General features: G+C 40.5%; 1 protein-coding gene across 1 annotated transcript; it reads right to left on the bottom strand.

Moving 5' to 3' along the window:
• Nucleotides 1-19,731: 19,731 nt before the first annotated feature.
• LOC129670691 (igE-binding protein-like) lies at nt 19,732-21,331 on the bottom strand. The gene is made up of 2 exons (XM_055599241.1): nt 21,021-21,331; nt 19,732-20,976 (listed from the first exon to the last, which is right to left on the bottom strand). Exons 1-2 carry the CDS (start codon nt 21,329-21,331, stop codon nt 19,794-19,796), a joined length of 1,494 nt encoding a protein of 497 aa, XP_055455216.1. The 3' UTR covers nt 19,732-19,793.
• Nucleotides 21,332-21,986: the final 655 nt, after the last annotated feature.

Raw genomic sequence — 21,986 nt, 5'->3', positions numbered from 1 at the left:
CAAGTCTCAAGAACTAATCTTATTTTGGCAAGAAGCTGGTGACTGATAATCCAGCTGAGCAAAGTCATCTGACTGAAGGATGACACCGGAAGTCGCATGATTTGTTAGGAAGAAAATTGTCACAGTCTGCATCATGTTTCATTCCAATTCTAAGCCATACAAACCTCAAATTATTTGGCCATGTCGGGTTCAAATCAGGAATGTTTATGCAGGTGAAGCTCAAAGGTTAACTTATGTATAATTAAAATTCCCTTAGAGTCATAAAGGTAAGAATGTTATAAATTTTTGGAGGTAATTTCACTGCTAGAATAATATTATTTATAAAAACTGCTTAGGAGTTGTAGTCAAGATTCAGCGTTTGCTTGGTACTCACTATAGAGTATTCTAAACTGATTTATAAAAGATGAAATTAATTACAAAACAAGAATATTAAAAATTTATTATTTTAATAATAATTTAAAAATTTATTATTTTTAATATGAAATTTTTCTCCTTTTTATGAAAAACAGGATTTTCCTGTAGTGAATGTATTCTTATACAGATAAACACTTGGAAAAGAACCTAAGGCAAGAAAAATATTACTGTTGAAATTCTAGCTTCATGATAGCATTAACTGTTTTCTAAAAATAAGGTTTCTATCCACAAATTCTAATAGGTCTGTTTATTGTAAAACAAGAGCTTTTCTTTTTTTCTAGAGAAAGCAGTGGAATGGGACAAATTGGTTTTAGGAAAATTATCAATGCTCTGATGGTCTCTGCCAGATGTCATCTACAAATGAAGAACTTGTTACCTTGCAGATATAACATTACAATTCAATTCTTTACATAATAATTTTAAGCTCTCTAACTCGATACACATTATTGATGAATATAAACTGTGTCTTATTTGATGCAAATGTGAATTTTATAAAAATTGATGGTAAAATTTTACATTATATGTTGTTAAATGTTCCATTTCTGTTGTCTTAACTTAGTAATTCAATTTTATGCTAATACTTTCATTTTTCTCAAGTCTTAAAACACAAATTATGTATAGTTTTATCACCTAGATGGTAGATACTTTTACCTGGGCAGAGTTAGGTAGATGAGGAAGATCATTTTAATGTTTGATTTTCCCCACATTTAAACTATTTTCATTAGGGCTGGAGAGATGACTCATTACTGATAAGCACATAAGTGCTTGTTCAGAGGACCCAAGCCACATAGGGTGGCTCACAGTCTATAACTCTAGCTCCAGGGGATATGATGTACCTAGCAACTGGCCTCCTTATACTTACACACAAATGCACATACCTCTACACAGACACACACACACAAATAAAAATCTAATGGAGACATTGGGCCTTCAGCATCCCTACCTCATAGCCTTTCACAAATACCATTGTTATTATGTGTGTGGAAGTCATTTTAGTAAGTTTCAGCAGTGTTACTACATAGACTGTAGGACCCAAGACGACCTGTGTGAAAGATTTTCCAGAAGATTTATGGCATTCAGGAGTAGTTGTATTCAAAACAGAGAAAGGATTTATAACAGAGAAATCCATGGAGAAAGGTAGATGTTAGAGTGAATAGAAAGCTCTATACAAGCTTTCTGTGCTCTCCTCAAAAGAGAAAAACAATATTCTGCTTTTGCCCAAGTACAATGTACCCTATTTCTATATAGGAATTTTATGAGACCCAGAATCCAAAGCTTCTATTAAAAGGTGCCGCTTAAGCACCACAATCAAATTCAAGCTATCCAGAGAGAAATAAGTGCTCATCGTGAATCATGTTACCAGAATGAAAGTCTAGGCTGGGTAGTTAAGCAACTACATCAGTGGACAGCATATTCCAAATCAACTTTTGAAACGTGGCCAAGGACCAGGCCTTTACAAAGATCACACCCTTCTACTCAGTCCTTTTCATCCTCCTATGCTCTGACTAACCACTAAATACAAAGCTAAGCATTTAATACCTGCTGTTTCACTAAATTACCATAAAGTTATTGGTGGTATGTTTCTAATCCTATCTATTTTTTTCCTCATAAGAAGACTGGAAATTATGGATAAATAAAATTTCAAAAATTATACACTCAGAAAGAGGTGTTAAGGTTCTGGATAAAGTCAGAAACTGTAACCATTGTGCTGTATACACATGATGCATCATAGAAATCTATTCACTGCATAAATAGATACCAGATAATTAGGACTAAAGGTAACACGTCATTCAATGATGCTGTCTTATGTAGATTCCTATCTTTTAACTGTAAGTATATGAATTAAATTAATCTAAAGTCATTCAAATTAGGGGGAAAAGTCAAGAAACGAAATATGTGGGCAGACAATCATTTATTACCATGTAAATGTGCAGTAAGAGTTCTAGCTTGGTTTATACTGTTTATGCCAGGGATTATTTTCTGGCATTAGAATTGTGATTTTTTTTAAATTCTCTAATTAAATTGCTCAAGGACTGAGAGTGATAGGAAACGGCTTGAAAATTGGTAGGTGGGTAAGTCTTACAGGATTACGTGTACCTTCTAATGGCTTTCAAAAGGGCAGGTCAGTTGAGTGGAAAAGCTCCCCAAGTCTCTTCTTAGGTGGTGAATATTAATCCAGAACACAATAATCGGCTCACATACCAGAGTAAGGCAGAATCATTAGCACAATAAGAAATGGCAGGCCTGAACTTCATGGTTTCCACAGAAACTAATTTATTCAGTCAGTACACCTGTGTGTTTTCAATTTCTGAAACTTATGCATAAAATATAAAGAAAAATGAAAACTTAGGGTCAACCCAATAATTAATGAAATTGACAAGCAGTAAGGTATTATAAAATATAACTTTTTTCTTTATAATCCTTGAAATGACAACAACTATTTCTCATGAGAGATAATAGAACTTGAAAGGTCATAGAAAACCTTATGCATCTCTTTTTATTCAGTTAAAGGAGGCTGGTTAAGAATGGACACAGACTTGAATGGTGTAAGCAGAAGCATCAGGAACTCAAGTTAGTCCAGACTACATAACATGTAGGACTATATTTTTGTTAACAAATAAAACAAAAAAACAAAAAAAAAAAGGCAAATGAATGGATAATATGCTGTGCCTTCAATTCTTTTAATCCCAGTACTAAGAAGGGAGAGGCAGGAGTATACTAGGTCAAGACATACTCAGCTGAGGAGTGAGTTAGTCTGTGTAAATACATGAAGCTTTGACTCAAAAGAAAAGGTTAAAAAAGTGTCGGATGATGTATCTCAGTCATAGAATAATTGCCTAGTGTTTGTGAGGCCTTGGGTTCAATACCCAGTACAAGAGAGAGGATTTATTTAAGAGTTACAGCAAAGAGTACATTGCATACCAAGACCTTGTCCCAAATCTAAATGAAAATAAAAAGTAAATGAAAACTATCAACAAAGAAAGTGCTTTAGAGTAAAGAAGCTTTTTGAAAGCATTTGCTCCCAGATGTTTCCTGATCTTTGTAATTAAGCTGACATTAAAATGTAAATTACACTAATGGAATGAACTAAAAGAGGTATAGCTGAAACTATATTAAAGTTACAAACCTCAGGGCAACACCAGAGCTTTCTGTGTTTTAAAATTCTGCTAAGGTGGAGATCATGGATACCATTCTGTTGTTGATAGCACATTTGCCAATCAGCAATGGTGGTTTTTTTCTAAGTGAACCGTTATCAAATGTGTGTTGCTTGTTTCTTTGAAAACTGCCTATTAAAAGCAAATTTACTGTACTCATGAACAATAAAAGAGACACATTTTTTTGTGAAGTACAACATGAGATTTCACACTGAGAATTTATCAGGCTCAAAGCTTGGGATCTCCTATATCTAGTAATGAAAACATTCTCTCTTTTTTTTTTTTTTTTTTTTTTTTTTTTTGGTCGATCTCACATTTTTTTTTTTCTGGTGAGATTTTTATTTATTTATTTATTTTTAATTTTTTATTAATTACACTTTATTCATTTTGTATCCCCCCATAAGACCCTCCCTCCTCCCCTCCCGATCCCACCCTCCCTCCCCTTTCTGCATGCATGCCACTCCCCAAGTCCACTGATAGGGGAGGTTCTCCTCTCCTTTCTGATCTCATTTTTAAGAGTAACTCAGCTCAGGATTGAGAAGAAAAAGAACTAAGAAACTGGAGTCAGCTAAGATATCGCCTATGACCAAGTCCTAAAAGTGAGTATGTTCATACATGTTGCCCTATTCATTAAAATTATCATAACCAAAGTCGTTTAACTGGTTTTTAATGCCCTCTATTAACAAATCTTACCTATAATTCATGAGCCAAACTTTCCAGTGCACAACTTTGTAAATTTAAACTAAATCTTTCCTCTTGAAATATTGTTTCAGGCCTCACTATCTAGTAAAACACAACACACAAGCATGGGAAAGTTCTACCTTAGCCTATCAGGTCTCATCAGGACTGGCTGCATTTTCTTCTTCTGTAGCCAGGTTAAGGCTGCTCCCCCATCAAGGGGAGGTGTTCAAAGAGCCAGCCACTGAGTTCATGTCAGAGACAGCACCTGTTGCCCTTACTAGGGAACCCACTTAGACATTGAGCTGCCATGGGCTATATCTGTGCAGCGGTTCTAGGTTATTTCCAGGCATGGTCTTTGGTTGGAGAATCAGGCTCAGAAAAGAACCCTGTGCCCAGAATTTTTTTGGTTCTGTTGTTCTCCTTGTGGAGCGCCTGTCCTTTCTACCTCTTATATCTGCCCCTTCTTTCATAAGATCCCCTGAACTCTGCCCAAAGTTTGGCTATGAGTCTCAGCATCTGCTTTAATACCTTGCTGGGTAGAGTCTTTCAGAAGCCCTCAGTGGTAGGCTATTCTCCAATTCCCTGTTTTCTCCCTCTTCCAATGTCTGTCCCGTTTGCCTTTCTGAGTGAGAATTGATCATCTTACCCAGGGTCCTCCTCCTTGCTTAGCTTCTTTAGGTGTACAGATTTCAGATTTTAGTATGTTTATCCTATATTATATGTCTAATATCCACATTAAATGAGTATATATGATATGTGTCTTTCTGCTGCTGGGATACCTCACTCAGGAGGATCATTTCTAGTTCCCACCATTTGCCTGCAAATTTCATGATTTCCTTGTTTCTAATTGCTGAGTAGCATTCCACTGTGTAAATATACCACACTTTCTGTATCCATTTCTCCACTGAGGGACATCTGGGTTGTTTCCATGTTCTGGCTATTACAAATAGAGCTGGTACAAACATGGCAAATGTTCTTGCTGTGCTCTTGAGTATCTTTAGGATATATGCCTAGGAGTGGTATAACTGGATCTTGAGGAAGCACTATTCCGAATTGTCTGAGAAAACACCAGATTGATTTCCAAACTGGTCATAAAAGTTAACATTCCCACCAGCAATGGAGGAGGGTTCCCCTCTCTCCACATCCTCTCCAGCATGTATAGTCACTTGAGTTTTTTATCTTAGCCATTCTGATTGGTATAAGGTGAAATCTCAGGGTCGTTGTGATTTGCATTTCCCTGAGGACTAAGGACATTAAGCATTTCTTTAAGTGTTTTTCTTCCATTCAATATTCCTCTATTGATAAATCTCTGTTTAGGTCTTACCCCATTTTTTAAATTGAATTACTTGACAAGGGAGATATAGAAAGACCTGGAGGGGACAGGAGCTCCACAAGGAGTGCAACAGGTCCAAAAAATCTGGGCAAAGGGAACTCTTTCGAGACTGATACTCCAACCAAGGACCATGCATCGAGGTGACTTAGAACCCCTGCACAGTTGTGGCTCAATGTCCAAGTAGGTTCTCCAGTAAGGGCAACAGGTACTGCCTTTGACATGAAGTCAGTGGCTGGCTCTTTGATCACCTCCCTATGAGAAAGAAGCAGTCTTACCAGGCCACAGAGGAAGATAATGCAACCAGTCCTGATGAGATCTGATAGGCTAGGGTCAGAGGAAAGGGGAGAAGGACCTCCCCTTTCAGTGGACTTAGGGAGGCGCATGGAAGGAGATGATAGATGGAAGATAGGATTGGAAGGGGATGAGGGAAAGGGCTACAACTGGGATAAAAACTGAGTAAGCTGTAATTAATAAAAATGAAATAAAAAATCAGGCAGTCTAAGTGAAAAATTAGTATAGAAAAGACCAACGATAAAGTAAAAGTATATTAGAAAATAATTAATTATTTGTAGCATGCAAAAATAAATGTATATCTAATTTCTCTTAACTAAGGTGCCTGGTTAGCCTTAGACAGGAGAGAACTAAGGATGCAATACCCTCATTTCTCACCATGGAGTATTAGAGCATTGTACTTTAAGAAAAAGAGATATTTTCACATGAAAATAAGAACAATATGAATTTGAAGGACCCATGTTGAGCTTTAAAATCTTCATCAACTTGTTTTCTGAATGAATGGTCCATTCCTTATTACTGCATAGGAAGATTGGCAAGATGGAAGGGAAGGAGAGAAGAGATGAAGGGAAGAAAGATAGAAGAAAAAGACAAGAAAACACTTTTTAAATGTTACTACTGAATCTCTTTTATTAGATTATTTTATGTATGAGCACTTTGCCTCCATGTGTGTTTGTGTACTGTGTGTATGCCTGGTACCCCCAGAGGTCAGAAGAAGCCCTCCAATCATATGGAACTGGATAGAGGTAGTTGTGAGTGACCAGGTAGGTACTGTGAACCAAACCCTGGTCCTCTGAAATCGCAGGTACTCTTAAATGCTGAACAATTTCTCAGTCTCCCGATATTAACAATTCTTTCAGCACTTATCTTCAATATAATTTCACTAAGTACTCTATCCAAAATATAAGGAGATGCTAAATAAATGAAATATTTTATTCAAATAAAAAAGTAGTGAGCCATATGAGGTCTCATAAGACTCACATCATGTATAAAAATACATATAAAGTGAAAGGATAGAAAAACATTACATAAACTGAAAACCAGAGAAAATTAGTAGCTATACATTGATACCAGAGTAAATTGACTAAAACAAAACTTTAAAAAAAGAACCAAAGCAGAAATTATATTATAATAAAAGTGTCATTTCAGATAGAATACATAACAATCTTCAGATAGAATACATAACAACCTAATGTATGTATGTATGTAGAATACATAACAACATATATATACATATATATATGAACAAAAATATGTAAAGAAATACTAATAGAATGGAATAGAAGGTCAGGATACAGTATAAAAACAATGACTCTCACATCCCACTTTCACCAGTGAAGAGGCAATTGAGACACAAAACCAACAGTGAAGCATTGGACTTAGTTTATACTTTATAATAAATGGACATAATGGACATGTATAGCATATTCAATGAAGAGTCGAAATATTCAAAGAAACCAAATTCTTCTCAACTGAACATAAAATTCTCTCAGGATAGGTCAAGATCTACCAGAAAAACCGGTCTTCAGAAACTTAAGATTAATATACCATCCTGAATATTTTCTGATTACAATAATTTAAAATGAAAATAAAATAACAATAATATATTTTCAAAGGCAAGTATATGGAAATCAAATGAACAAAAGCTTCTACCTAGATGAAGAAAAAAGAAAAAATATTCAAATAAATAAAAAAAAAAAAGAAAACTTAACTCAGGAGCTACAGAAGTACCAAAAGGTAATTAGGAATAATTATTTAGAAGTCAAATTCATAACAAAAACAGACACATGTTTGGTGGCTGATCTTTTCTGAGAATATGGAAAACAATGAAGTTAATTAGCATGTTATGTCTCATGTCACAGACAACCACAAATGTATCTGAAAATGCTGGGAATGACCAAAGATGTGTATGGTATCTCCCACTGACTTAATATGCCTTTCTTTTTTTATATGGAGAAAACTTATAAGAGGTTAAGAAGATTTTAATAGCAGCTCATTAGTAGGAGATGCTAATCATAGAACAGACTACTGTAAAGCTTAAGTACTTGCATGCATAAAGAAATTGAGCCTGACCTGAATCCTTGATTTAGTCAACTGATTTTTCTCTTTGGGCTTTGACTATATAGCAAAGCTAATAGCAAGCACCACACTATCTTATATTCTGATCCTGACACTTTGTTCCCCCTCTGGTTTTCGAGTTGTCCTCTTCTAGGCATTAAATGAGTCAAGGTTTTGTTTTTGACACTGAAAGGTTCTATGGTTCTACTTCTTACCTTTCCCAACTGCTGAATAAGGACAAGAGAAACATTTGAATGACTAAAATTATAGAGCATAAAAGTGACAGTAATATACTTCAGCTGTTAGGCTTTGTTTCATTTGTTGTTTCTTTAATTACCACGAAATAATAAAAGACAAATACTACATCACACTGAGAGTCTGATTTCTCCTCAGTATCTCTTACTCCTGTATAAACCAACACCTACCAACTTTGTGGTTCTCTTAAGGTGGACCTCGTAGCTCAGCAGAGCAATTTTCTTTATGATAGCTACTATATACAAAGCCATAGAGCATATTTTATTCATTCAACCATGGCGGAAGCACTATGGCTGTCTCCATTAATCCTTTATCTTGGGAGATGCAAAAATAGCCATAGTCCATATATTCCAGTGATTAAATGATGACAAGCATACCGAAGTCCATCAATTACACTTCAGTCTAAGTAAGTTTGGAGTATTCTCCTTCTTTCTTCTTTCTTTTCTTTCTTCTCTTCCTCCTTCTCCTTCTATTTCTCCTCCTTCTCTTCCTCTCCTTGTTCCTCCTTCTCCTGCTCCTAATTCTTTTCCCCTTCCTCTGTGGAGAGTTTCTTCTTTGTCAAGCTGCTTTGTTATTGAGAATTCAGGGGAAAACATTTTTTCAACCTAACCTTTACCTTGAAACAGAGATAAGCAGTTGTTTTGTCAAGTCCCTTTAACTTGTGTGTGTGTGACCTTGGACCATATCTGCTACATGAAAGTGGCTTAAGAAAAATTTGGCAGTTCCATGAACCCCTTCCTTGTATTGATGTGACTTGTTTTGCTTTGCCTATAAAAAGAAATTGTGGAATAAACTCTTGAGTGCAGTTCTTACTGACAATCCTCTCGATATGATCCCTTGTGTATTGCTTTATTTTTTTTAATCCTTACTACCCACCCAGGTACTTTCTGACTTGCTGGTGGGCTCCAGCACTCCTCTATCTTCTCTCTTTATTATTTTCGTTATTTTTCTATTTTGTTTATTGAAAATATGTTCTCTTCTCATAAAATATATCCTGCTTGCAGTGTCTCCTTCCTCAAATCCTCACAGTTCTTCCCCAGTTTCCCTCCACTCCAGATCTACTCCCTTTCTATATCTCATTAGGATAGAAGAGGCTTCTAAAAAGATATCAATCTAAGATGACAAAATAAAATAGAATAAGATGAAGTGAAAAGTATCATATAGAAGTTGGACATGACAACCCGATAGGAGAAATAGAGTCCCAAGAGCAAGCAAAAATAAAGTCAGAAACCCACTTTCTCTCACACTCAGGAGTCTAATAAAAATACTAAGCTCATCGCTAAATACATGAGCTGAGGACCTAATGCAGATCTGTATGTCCCATGCTCACTTGCTGCTCAGTCTCTGTGAGCTCTTATGTACCTTGCTTAGTTGGTGCAGAAGGTCTTTTTTTTTTCTTCTTGGTATTCTTATCTCCTCTGGCTCTTACAATCTTTCCACTTCATTTTCCATGCAGGTTCTTGAGCTCAGAGGGGAGGGATTTGATGGAAATCCTAATGTAGACTTGAGACTCTAATTTAGACTTTCTTATATATAATGTCTGGCTACTCGTCTCTGCCTTTATTTCTATTTAGTATCATAAGAAGTTTCTCTGATGATGACAGAATAAGACACTGTTCTATGATCATTAGGAATCATTTTATTGATTTTTTTTAAATGAATAACATTTGGTTTTACCCTAGTTCTTTGAGCTGCCTAGTTTCTTGATTTTGGTTATCTGAACAGTATTAGATATAGGTTCTTCTCATGGAGTAGACCTTAAATCAAATGAGACAATCATTGGCTACTCTCAAGTTCTGTGTTACCATTGCTTTGGCTTATTTTGCAGGCAGGACAGATTATAAATCAAAGGATGGTGTTTGTTTCTCTTTCAGGTGGGCCGAGTACTTTCCCTTATGAAAGTGACTAAAACATGTCAGTGAGGGCTTCGTGTAGGCGCCAGTTTTACTCCTCCATATTCAATGAGTTGTGTGGGTGTTGTTCTTAGTAATATGGTTCAGATGTCAGATGCAGAAAGAAACCTTTTGTTTTAGCAAAATTGTGGATTATTTGGGAATTTCTATAGAGGCCCCTTGACCAGTACTCAATTGCATGTAACCTAGTTTCATCACTAGAAACCTTGCCTGGTTACAAGAGATGGACAGTTGAGTCTCCATATCCTCCATTACTAGGAATCTTTATTAGAATCAACTTCATATATTCCAGAAAGTTTCCATCAAAGCAGGTTTCCACACTCCAACCAGACCCCAATTCCAGCCATCTCTACCATCACTCTCTCCCAGCACACCATCTTCCCCAACATGATTGTTTAACTTTTTTTAAAATTTTTTATTTAACTTTTATTAATTACACTTTATTCATTTTGTATCCCCCCATAAGACCCCCCCCTCCTCCCCTCCCAGTCCCACCCTCCTCCCCCCTTTTTGCATGCATGCCCCTCCCCAAGTCCACTGATAGGGGAGGTCCTCCTCTCCTTCTTTCTGATCTTAGTCTATCAGTTCTCATCAGAAGTGGCTGCATTGTCAGGGTTCTAAGTTATCTCCATGAAGAGTCCTTGGTTGGAGTATGAGTCTCTGGGAAGGTCCCTGTGTTCAAATTTTCTTGTTCTGTTGCTCTCCTTGTGGAGTTCCTGTCCTCTCCAGCTCTTACTATTTCCCACTTCTTACATAAAATTCCATTCACTTTGCCCATCAGTTGGCCATCAGGCTCAGCATCTGCTTTGACAGTCTGCATGGCAGAGGCTTTCAGAGGCCCTCTGTGGCAGGTTCCGAGGTTGTTTCCTATTTTCTTCTGGCTTTCAGATTGTTTAACTTTTAGCCTCACCTGCCCACAGTCTAACTATAAAATCTGTTCTAGTTCCCCCTTTCTGGAATATCCTTGCATCCCTCCGAAAACTTTCTTTTTTACCTAACCTCTCTAGGTTCATGGACTGTAGTATGGTTATCATTTACTTAATGACTTATGTCCACTTATAAGTAAATACATACCACTTTTGTCCTTTTGAGTCTGGGATACTTCACTCAGGATGACTTTTTCTAGTTTCATCTATTAGCCTACAAATTTCATGATGTCTAGTTTTTGGTTTTGTTTGGCTTTTTCTTTATCCATTCTTTCAGTTTAGGGACAACTGGGTTGTTTCCAGTTTTTGTCTATTATGAGTAAAGCAGCCATGAACATGGTTGAGGAAGTGTTTTTGTGATAGAATATAAAGTTCTTTGGATATATGCTCAAGAATAATAAAGCTGGGCCTTTACGTAGATTGATTCTCAGCATTCTGAGGAACTAACATTTTGATTTCCATAGTTGATGTACAAGTTTGCACTGCCAACAGTAATAAAAAGTGTTCCTCTTGTTCCACATTTTTACCACCATGAACTGTGACTTATGTTATTTACTTAGCCATTCTAACAGGTGTAGGATTGATGTAGGGTGGGGAGAGGGGTCCTCCAGACCCAAGCTTTCAGAATAATGACTCATAAGACTGAAAATATTATTTACAAATACTTAGGTCATAAAGCTAGGCTCTTCACTGACTAATTCATAACTTAAAATGACCTATTATACTAATCTTCATTTTTCCCACATAGCTGGTTATAATCTACTCAGGTACTATGTGTCTATCTTCCTTATATCTTGCCAATCAGATATCCAAGGACTGGCTCTATCCCAGAATCTTTCTGTCCACCAGATATCCCATCTCCTATTTCCTGCCTCAGCTGTAAGCCACTAGATTTTTATTGACAGGTGATGATTCAATACAAACACAAGAGATTCCTTCTATGTAGGATGAAATTTCAAAATAGTTTTGATTTGTATTTTCCTGATGGTTAAGGATGTTGGACATTTCTTTAAGTGTCCATCAGCCATTTTAGATTTCTCTATTGAGAATTCTTTACTTACATATGTAGCCTATTCTTAATGGATTATTTGTGGTGTTTTGATATGTAGTCCCTTAAGTTCTTTATTGATATTACTCTCTTATCAGATATGGAGATGATAAAAATCTTGTCTAATTCTATAGGCTGCTACTTTGCTCTATTGATTATGTCCTTTGTCTTACAGAAGTTTTTTTTCAGTTTAATGAAGTTCCATTTATTTATTGTTCATCTTAGTGCCTTTGCTATTGATGTTCTGTTCAGAATGTTGTCTCATGTGTCAGTGTGTTCAAAGCTATTCTCCACTTTCCCTTTTATCAGGTTCAGTGTATCTGATTTTATGTTGAGGTCTTTGATCAGATCACCCTGGACTTGTGTTTTGTGCAGTTCAATCTAAAGACACATAAAAAACTTCATTTACCATTATCATGCAGTTTTCAACCTAGAGATTCTGACATGGTTCAATATATGAAAAACAGTGAATATAAACAAAGTGAAACAAAAAATCATATGATCATCTGATTAGACACAAAAATACTTTGACATAGTCCAACACCTCTTCATGATAAAAGTACTGAAGTTATTATGTATACAAGGGACACGCATAAACATAATGAGGGGAACTCACAGTAAGACTATAGCCAGTATCAAATTAAATGTAGACAAACTCAAAGCAATTCCACTAAAACCAGGAACAAGACAAAGTTGTCCACTCTCTATGTAGTTATTGGTGATAGTACTTGAATTTTTGGTTAGAGTAATAAGACAACTGAACGATATCAAAAAGATGAAAAAAAGTCAAAGTATCTTTATTTGTAGATGGTAGGAGAGCATACAAAAGTGACCCTAGGCGGGGCAAGATGGCGGCACCAGGAGGACTCTCATTCTGAGGAGCAGCACAGCAGGATTGGCACAGTGACCAGCAATCAGAACTCGTGGCCATAAAACACAAGTGATTGTGTTTCACAGGTGAGAGGATACCCCACGGTGGAGGATTCAATCAGCTTTAACTCACCCGGCTAAACCACAGAAGAGATCCAGGTTCCACCAGGCGCTTGGTCACCAGCCCAGAGCTACACCCCGGCGTGATCTGGTCACTGTCCCAGACTGAACTGTGGGCCCAGAACATCACAGACTGGATTTCCCAGTTGAGAGATAACCCCACGGACCAGGAAACAATTGGGACCGACCTCAGGGTACCCAGACATCCCCTGGAAAAGACTCGGGTTCCGCGGGTGCCCCAGGAGCCAGCCCGGACCCAGAGCCGGGACCCAGGCGCTTGCACGGAGCCCTGCCTGCATGCCTGATTCGCCGCCTCAGATAGAACTGTGGGCACCAGGGCAACAGGCACCAGAGACTGCATTTCACTGGCAGGTGCAAACCCACAGGGAGGGAAACGGCTGGTCTGATCTCAGAGCACTCAGCCGACACCCTCACCCCGAAATGGTCAAGGGAAAATTACCCAGTTTACGCAGCAGCCAAGGCTCCGAACGGCCAGAAAGGTGGAGCCACAAGCAGGCATCTGTGCCTGTGGGCTCTACTCGCCACCCCAGACAGAACAGCGGTCCCCAAAGCAAAGACTGCGTGTCTCTGGCAGGAGGAAACCCCCAGTGGAGGGGATCATCAGCTCTAACGCTTAGGACACCCAGTACCAAAACACTTCCTGGAATCACGCAGACTCTAGTGCAGGCAGGAGCACTGTGCTCAGCCGCCATTATTGAGTTCCCCTAGGGCACTGGGACACACAGCTGCATCCTCAGACCTACAAAAGCCAGAGAGCCATTACAGCAGCCCTCAGATGCTGTGCCAAGGATCAACCAGTGATTCCTAGCTAGACTGTCAAAACTGTGGGAATCTCTGGTCCTTCAAGAGGGCTGCACCCACAGCATCTGGACCAGAGCAGTGCCTGCAGCCGCCATCCTGTTGCAACCCACGTGGTCGTCTCACCAGCAAGAACGCACACGGACAATAGGATCCTTCTGCAGCAAGCTTTATTGCAGTCAATTGATGAGAGGAGGAAGACCCTAACCCCCAGAATGGTGCTGCTTAAATACCCCCTGCAGCGGCGTGTACTCCGCTGGTTGGCTGCTTGCCCATTGCCCCGTGTGACGCCCCGGGCTGGGCAGAAACGCCCCGGGCTGGGCAGTGACTTGGCGCGCTTTTGCAACTGGCACATGCGCTCTATTACTTGTTCACTAGGGCTGAGGCCGGATGTCGGCGCCATATCGTAATGGTGATTGCATTCTCTCGGCTCTCCACATCTCCCCCTTTTTGTTTTAATAAATGAAAACTGTCTCAAAGCCTTGTAAGCGCGGCACAAGAAAGCCCTAAGCTCGATCAAGCGAATTCCTTCTTTGGGGAGTAAGCGATCAAGAGCTTTAGATTACTCCCTTACCCCACCAGGTGCAATGGAGACAAGTCCTCTGGGTGCAGGGGCTAAAGGAGAAGATTAAAAAATGGAGGTGACACCCATTCCCGTGCAATGGAATAAAATTCCAGGGAGTGCAAGGGCTGTCATCCTCCTATCTAGGTACCATAGCCGCTTAGGCGAAGGCAACATTGTGACTTGGATCACTCATCGACTCAGTGCAATGGGTAAAACCCCTTGGGGTGCATCGTCTGAGTGTCACAGTCTGTTTTTATTTTTTAACATGGATAACCAAATTTCGGGAGATGATCCTTGCTCCAAGGCCACAAGTGCTTATGCAATCACGACCTTGTCATGTTGTTGTTGGGCTTTGAGCTTGCAGATCAACCAAAGTAAGAACACTAAACCGCAAACTAAAGCAGTGCCAAACAGGCCTACTCCCACCCACTCTTTAAAGAATGAAAAGGCTGAAGAAACCCAGGAGGAGAGTCCTTCAGTCAACGACAGGTCCAAGCGCGTTGCATTAATGGCCATCATCGCAGATCGTAGGCGCTCCAAAGTCTCATCGAAATTTTCTGACCAGTTTCCTTGAAGATACAAAGACAATTGTCTAGACAAGTTGGCTGCCTTAGTAAGATTTTCATATTGAATGCTAGTTATACATAGTGCTTCAAATTTTTTCTCACACCCCAATTGGGCCAGCTGGAAGAGGATCCGATCCTAACCGCTCCTCAACCAGATCTATGCGCTGGTTAACAACCATGAGTCCGCCCTTCAATTGGGCTGAGGTAAAGCCATGTGTATTGAAAGCTTCAGCAACAGTGGTTGAAAGCTTATTAAATGTAGAATCTACTTGCACTGTTTGAGACATGGCTATGGCAGCAGTGGTCGCAGCCACTGCACTCAAGGATATTGCTGTGACTATGGCAGCAGTAATGCCAAAGTCTCTTTTCTGTCTGAATAAGGACATGGTGGAGGTAGTTTCCACTGGCACAGGAATCCATTGAGGTACTTTAGCTATCAATGCACAGGTAAACCGTCGTGAATTCCAACATTGTGATATTGAACAAGTTTCGTTAGTACAATTTTGAAAAGGTCCGTTAGTCAAAATGAACATAAAGGGAGGATAAACACAAACAGGGGTGGGCGAGTAGTTAGTATGATTAATTATAGTTTTAAGAAGTTGAACAACCCTCGTTGTGGAATTTATAACTACGTAATGGCTGTGAGTGAGATTTTCCTCTTGTGTAAAGTTAGATTCCAGAACAAACCGTGACTTCCCTCTGGACCCACCTTGGAGAAGACTCATGGGGTTAAGATCCGTGCAACTCCCATTAACCCCGCAAAGCAGCCATATGTCAAAGGGATTCCTCCTTAAACTTTGTGAGAAGAGCCCCTGTGCCATAATATAGTCCTTTCTTGGGTCAGCCATCACATCAGGAGAAAAGGTAAAGGTTTGGGCCTGGTCCGCCCAGTGAATTACTGGGGATTGACAAGCCGTCCAAGGTGGGTCCTAATCCTCACTATTCCCAACACAAAAAGGGGCTATTTTGGGCTGACGGGGGCAAGTTGTGTCATGGGAATTGGATTTATTAACACTGGGTGGCAAAAATGTGCCATTAATCCAGGTAACCTCGTACCAAGAGCGGGGATTATAATAAGTGTAATTTTTTTTTTTATCGGATTGCCATGATGTCTTAAGTGTTGCAATCTGTCCCCGTCGATTAAGAGAAAACAGCCCTAAGGCTCGGTGTGTGAGGTTAATACATTTACCCACACCCTTATCCTCCAATTGAAAACATAAAGAGCCTTGTTCCTGAAAGGGACAATTTTCACCCAACGGGGCCACGATTGTATCGTATGGGAGATAGGGCAAGTCCAATGTCTTATTAGTTGTAAAGAATTTTGGAAACACTTTTGCGTTGTGCCTAACAGGCATGGGTTTTGGAAAAGCAGAAAGAATTGCCCATCGTTGTTCCCCTGTAATACTAGGAACCCAGATCGGGAGGATCCAAACCAACACTAGGAGCTTCCGTAGACTTGTCTCCTTGGGTGTCATCTTCAGGTACCACAAGCCTCCGTGTCAGGCGCTCCAGTAACCAAAAGGGATTATCTTCCTCCTGTGGAAAGACACAGATAGCTCCCCTGGATCTTATTAAAATAGGATCTGGGCCTTTCCATTGACCAGTCAGGACATCTTTCCATTTAACCATTTCTTTTGGTCTATCTGGCTCTGAGCAGTGGCGATCTGCCGCGGACCAGCCCTGATTGTCCAAATTTAAAAAATTTAAGGTAAAGAGTGCTATGGAAATAGTCACTCGTGGTACTGAGGGCAGAGCCTCCTCGACTCCCCCTTTTTGTTTTATTAAATAAGATTTGAGTGTGCGATGAGCTCGCTCTACAATTCCTTGTCCCTGAGGGTTATAGGGGAGGCCAGTCAGGTGGGTTACTCCCATCTGGCGACAGAATTGTCCAAATTTTTGAGAGGTATATGCTGGTCCATTATCAGTCTTAAGGATTTTAGGCTTTCCCCAGGCACTCCATGCCTCGAGGCAATGCTGAATAACATGGGTAGCCTTTTCTCCTGCTAGTGGAGAGGCAAACATAACTCCAGAACAGGTATCAATAGAGACATGTAAGTATTGTAATTTGCCAAATGATGGGATGTGAGTAACATCCATTTGCCAAATTTGTAATGGACGGATTCCCCTAGGATTAATTCCAACATAAGGCATAGGTAAGAATTGACAACAATTTTGACATTGGGTTACTATATTTCTAGCTTCTTTTCTAGTTATGTCAAATCGACGACGCAGCATCTCAGCTGTGACATGAAACCTTTTATGAAACTCCTTAGCCATTTCCAATTTTGATAAGAGGGTGAACCCAATTAATTTTGTGGCTCGATCTGCCAAATCATTCCCATGAGACATAGGCCCCGGCAGGCCCGAGTGGGCTCTAATATGTGTAATAAAAACAGGGGATCTTCTATTAATCAAGGCAGAATGAATCTTTTGAAAAATTTTTGCAAGTTTACTAGATGCCTTAATTAACCCAGCAGCTTCCAGAATCTTTGTGGCATTAACCACATAACAGGAATCCGAAACAATGTTTAAAGGACCCAAAAATTTCTCCAAAACTTCTAATACCACTAGACATTCTACAATTTGGGGTGAGGTTTCATGATATTGTTTAGAAACAACCTTGTTATTAGCCACATAGGCTCCCACACCTGTCTTTGACCCGTCAGTATACACTACTAACCCATCCCGAAGAGGTTCTGCGGAGGTGATGCGTGGGAACACAACTTCTTGCGTCAAAGCAAATTGTAAAATGGGATGTTTAGGATAATGATTATCTATCAAACCACTAAAAGAGGTGACTAGCACTGCCCAAACGTCTGAGGTAGCAGATAAAGTTTGGACTTGGTGGGCAGTATAAGGCACTATCAGAGCCCTAGGTTCTCTTCCAAAGTGAGTGGTGGCTGCTTTTAAACCATGAAGGGCAAGTTGAGCAATTGCATCTGGATACCATTCAATAATTTTTGCAGAGGAGACATTGGGATGTACCCACAGTAAAGGCCCGTCTTGCCATAGCACCGCTGTTGGCAGATTTTTGGTCTTAAAGACACATAACTCAAAAGCCCTAGTTTCATCTATACGTTTTAACTGAGCATCCTGTAAGGCCTCCTCCACCATGTTTAATACCCGATCTGCTTCGGGAGTCAGTGTCCGAGGTGAAGTAATATGAGCCTCTCCCTCCAAAATGTCAAATAGGGGCTTCAATTCAGCTGATGGAATTTTCAAAAAAGGTCTAAGCCAATTTACATCACCCAGTAATCTTTGGAAATCATTTAGCGTGTGTAAATGATCCCTACGGATCTCTATCTTTTGAGGAACTACATATTCTGGATAAATAACAGTCCCTAGAAAGGAACCTACTTCTGAAATTTGGACCTTTTCAGTAGCAATATGTAAGCCCCATTGTTCTAGAGTTTTTCATAGCAGAGGATATGCAGTCTGTAAGACAGCTAACTCTTTATGGCACAAAAGAATGTCATCCATATAATGGATCAACAGTAAAGAAGAAAATTGTTTTCTAACTGGTTCAAGGGCCATTTGAACATACAGCTGACACGTGGTGGGGCTATTGGCCATGCCTTGAGGTAACACTCTCCATTGATATCTTTTGTCTGGCTCATGGTGATTAACAGCAGGTAGAGTAAAGGCAAATCTCTGTCTGTCTTGTGGGCACAGAGGAATGGAGAAGAAGCAATCCTTGATATCTATAATTATGACTCTCCATTGTTTAGGCAGAGCGGAAAGTAAAGGTAGGCCTCGCTGAACAGAGCCAAGAAGCCGCATCTGTGCATTAATGGCCCTTAAATCATGAAGAAGTCTCCATTTTCCAGACTTCTTTTTAATAACAAAAATAGGTGTATTCCAGGGAGAAGTAGATGGTTCCAAATGACCAAGCTGTACCTGTTCTTTAACCAGCCTTGTAGCGGCTTCCAGCTTTTCAGAGGAAAGGGGCCATTGAGGAACCCATACGGCCTCCTCTGTGAGCCAAGATATGGGCATGGAACCCTCAATGGCAGCTAATGAAAACCCAGGCCTGTTTCCCTGTATTACTTTCCTGTGAAATCGGGTGTAATCTCCCTTGTTCCTGTTTACCAAGGCTTTTTCCTTCCTTATAACCCATCCTTTTCATTATATCAACAGCTTGTTGAGAGTACTCATTGGTCAATGCCAATCCCAAGTCTTGTAAGATGTCTCTTCCCCAGAGATTAACGGGGAGAGGAAGTACATAAGGTATGAAACTTACTGTCTGACCCTCTGGCACTTGCCAGGTTAACAGGCATGAGCTGACTGCAGGGCTGGCTTCATATCCTAACCCTTGTAAGGAATGAGATGATTGTGTAACAGGCCATGCCCTAGGCCACCAATTTGAGGAGATAATGCTCCGGTCAGCCCCAGTATCTAAAATGCCAGTGAAAAGTTTCCCCTCTATCTGTAATTGTAAGGTGGGCCTAGTTTTTAAATCAACCACCAAGTGAGCAAAGTCAGTTCTTGAAGAACCGAACCCTTTGTTGCCCCTTGTCATTCCTGTGGATGGGAAAACATCCTGCAAGCTTGGAAGGAGAACTAACTGGGCAATCCTATCTCCAGGGGAAATGGAAAATACTCCTTTCGGACAAGAACAAAGAACTTGAAGCCCTTCAGTATAATCTTGATCTATTATTCCAGGATGGATAATAAGCCTCTTTAGGGTGAGAGAGGAGCGTCCGAGTATCAGGCCAACACTTCCCTCGGGCAGAGGGCCCTCAAACTCAACTGGAACGGGCTGAACACCCAATTGGGGCATCAATAAGAACTGGGAGGTGGAACAGAGGTCCAATCCTGCTGATCCTCCTGTTGCTCTACAGCTGGATAGACCCTCCTGCTGACTGTTTGTGTCCCATATTTTTTGGGGCCCTGGAATCTGGGGCCCTGAAATCCGTTTTTTGGAATATTCTCATTCCTCTCATTAGGGGGGGCTTCATGCTGAATAAGTTTTCCCTGAATATCCCTAACTGAGCGACATTCATTGGCCCAATGATTACCCTTCCTACATTTGGGGCACAGTCCTGGAAGTTTCTTTTGTGCAGTAGCACGGCAATCTCGCTTCAAATGGCCTGGTTTACCACAGCTATAGCAGGTTTTATTGCTTCCTGGACCTGAACGGCTCTTGCTCTGCAGGATAGCCGCTGCAAGGCCAGCATTGGTAAGTGGGCCTCCAAGTCCTCGGCAGATCTTTATCCAATCTGTAAGCCCTTTGTTCCTTCTAGGAGTAATGATTGTCTTACATTCTGGGGAAGCATTTTCATATACCAACTGTTCTATCATTGGCCTGACTCGCTCCGGATCTCCAAATATTCTACCTGCTGCTTCTGTCATTCTGGCCACAAATTCTGAGAATGGCTCCTGAGGGCCTTGTATAATCTTTGTCAGGTGTCCTCCAGCCTCGCCTTTCTTTGAGAGGGCTTTCCATGCTTTAATAGCAGCCGCAGAAATCTGGCCATATGCCCCAGGGTCATAATTAGTTTGATTGTGTACAAAATGGCCTTGCCCTATCAGAAGATTGAAGGTCCACTGTCGTTGGGCACCTTCCACACGGGAGTTGACTCCTGCTTGGATCTGAGAGGCGTCATGCCATAGGGCTTTCCATTCTAAGTATTGGCCCATATTAGGAAGAGCGGCCTTTACAGTATTTTGCCAGTCGCTCGGAGTCATAGCCACGCCGGCAAGCCTCTCAAGCTGCATAATTGTGAAGTTAGCATCCACTCCATATTTATTAACTGATTCAGCAAGCTCTTTAACAAGGGGGTATTCTACTGGTGCATATGTGCGACCCCCGTCTGCAGCCTCAAAAACAGGAAAAGCCTGAAAAAGTTTTCTTTTGTCCTCTTTTGAAAAAAAAGAGTCCGATATCCCTACCAGGGGAGCCGAGCCATGTCTTTCCACATAGGGTGGAGGGGCGCTAGGGGCTGATGGAAAGCCCCATGAACTTTATTTATTGACCGTCCTTTATGTACCCTACCTGGTGGCGGCGACTGTTTATCAGGGTGGTATCTCTCTTCCTCATAACGAGCCGCCTCCTCCTCTAAGTCCTCCTCCTCAGAGGGACTCAGCTCCTCAGATTCAGAATTATCAAGCCCCAAAGCCTCCAATTCTTTTATTGGAGAGAGGGGCCTCTTTTTTGGGTTTTTCCTTCCCCTTTCACCTTTCTCTCCCAGGGCGTCCTTTCCCTTGTCTATCCTGTCTGTGGACTTACCGTCCACAGACGGGCCTTTTTTCTTAAAGACGTCTTTCTCTTTTTCTTTAAGGGCCCTTAACCTTCTATCCCGTTCTGTTTCTGACATGCTGTCTTGTATTTCCTCTAAAAAACCCCTTGGTCAGCTGCCACAGAGGTGCAGCACTTCCTATCTTCTAAGCAAGATTTTACTAAAATCCACAATGACCTAGTTCCAACTTTTAGCTTCCCATCTTTTTCCTCCCTCCGTAAATCACCTTCTAACTTATCCCAGGAAGCAAGCGTCAGCGACCCTGAACATACAAACCAGGGAGCAATGCGATCGATTTCTGTAATAAATCCTTCCAACGTTCTTTTTGAAAGCTTTAGTTCATGCTGTTTTAAAAGTGACTGAAGTGCCGTGATCACCGAGTGTGAAGCTCCCATGCTGCTCCCTTATCTATGAGAGAAACTGACACAGGGAGGAGGTACCGTGGCTTATTTACGTCCGTCTAACAATACCCAACGGCACATCAAAGGTGGGACACCGCGGGATACCGCGGCTTATCTGCGTCCGTCTGACCGTGCCCCAACGGCGGCGAGCCTTTTAGCAAGAATATTTGTGGAAGCAAAATAAAACCAAAAGAAGGAGAACGAGCGCTACTATTACAATAGGGAAAGCTACAAGAGCTCCTGCCAATTTGGGTGAAAGATGAGACAATTCAAGACCAGGCATGTCTTACAGAACTTACCTTAGCGCTGCAGTTCTGAATCCTCCCCACGAG

Source organism: Psammomys obesus, unplaced genomic scaffold (genome assembly GCF_907164565.1).
Source record: "Psammomys obesus unplaced genomic scaffold, mPsaObe1.curated_primary_1811, whole genome shotgun sequence".
Lineage (NCBI taxonomy): Eukaryota > Metazoa > Chordata > Mammalia > Rodentia > Muridae > Psammomys > Psammomys obesus.
Note: the sequence above shows the minus strand (reverse complement) of the source record. Positions and strands in the feature narration are given on the sequence as shown.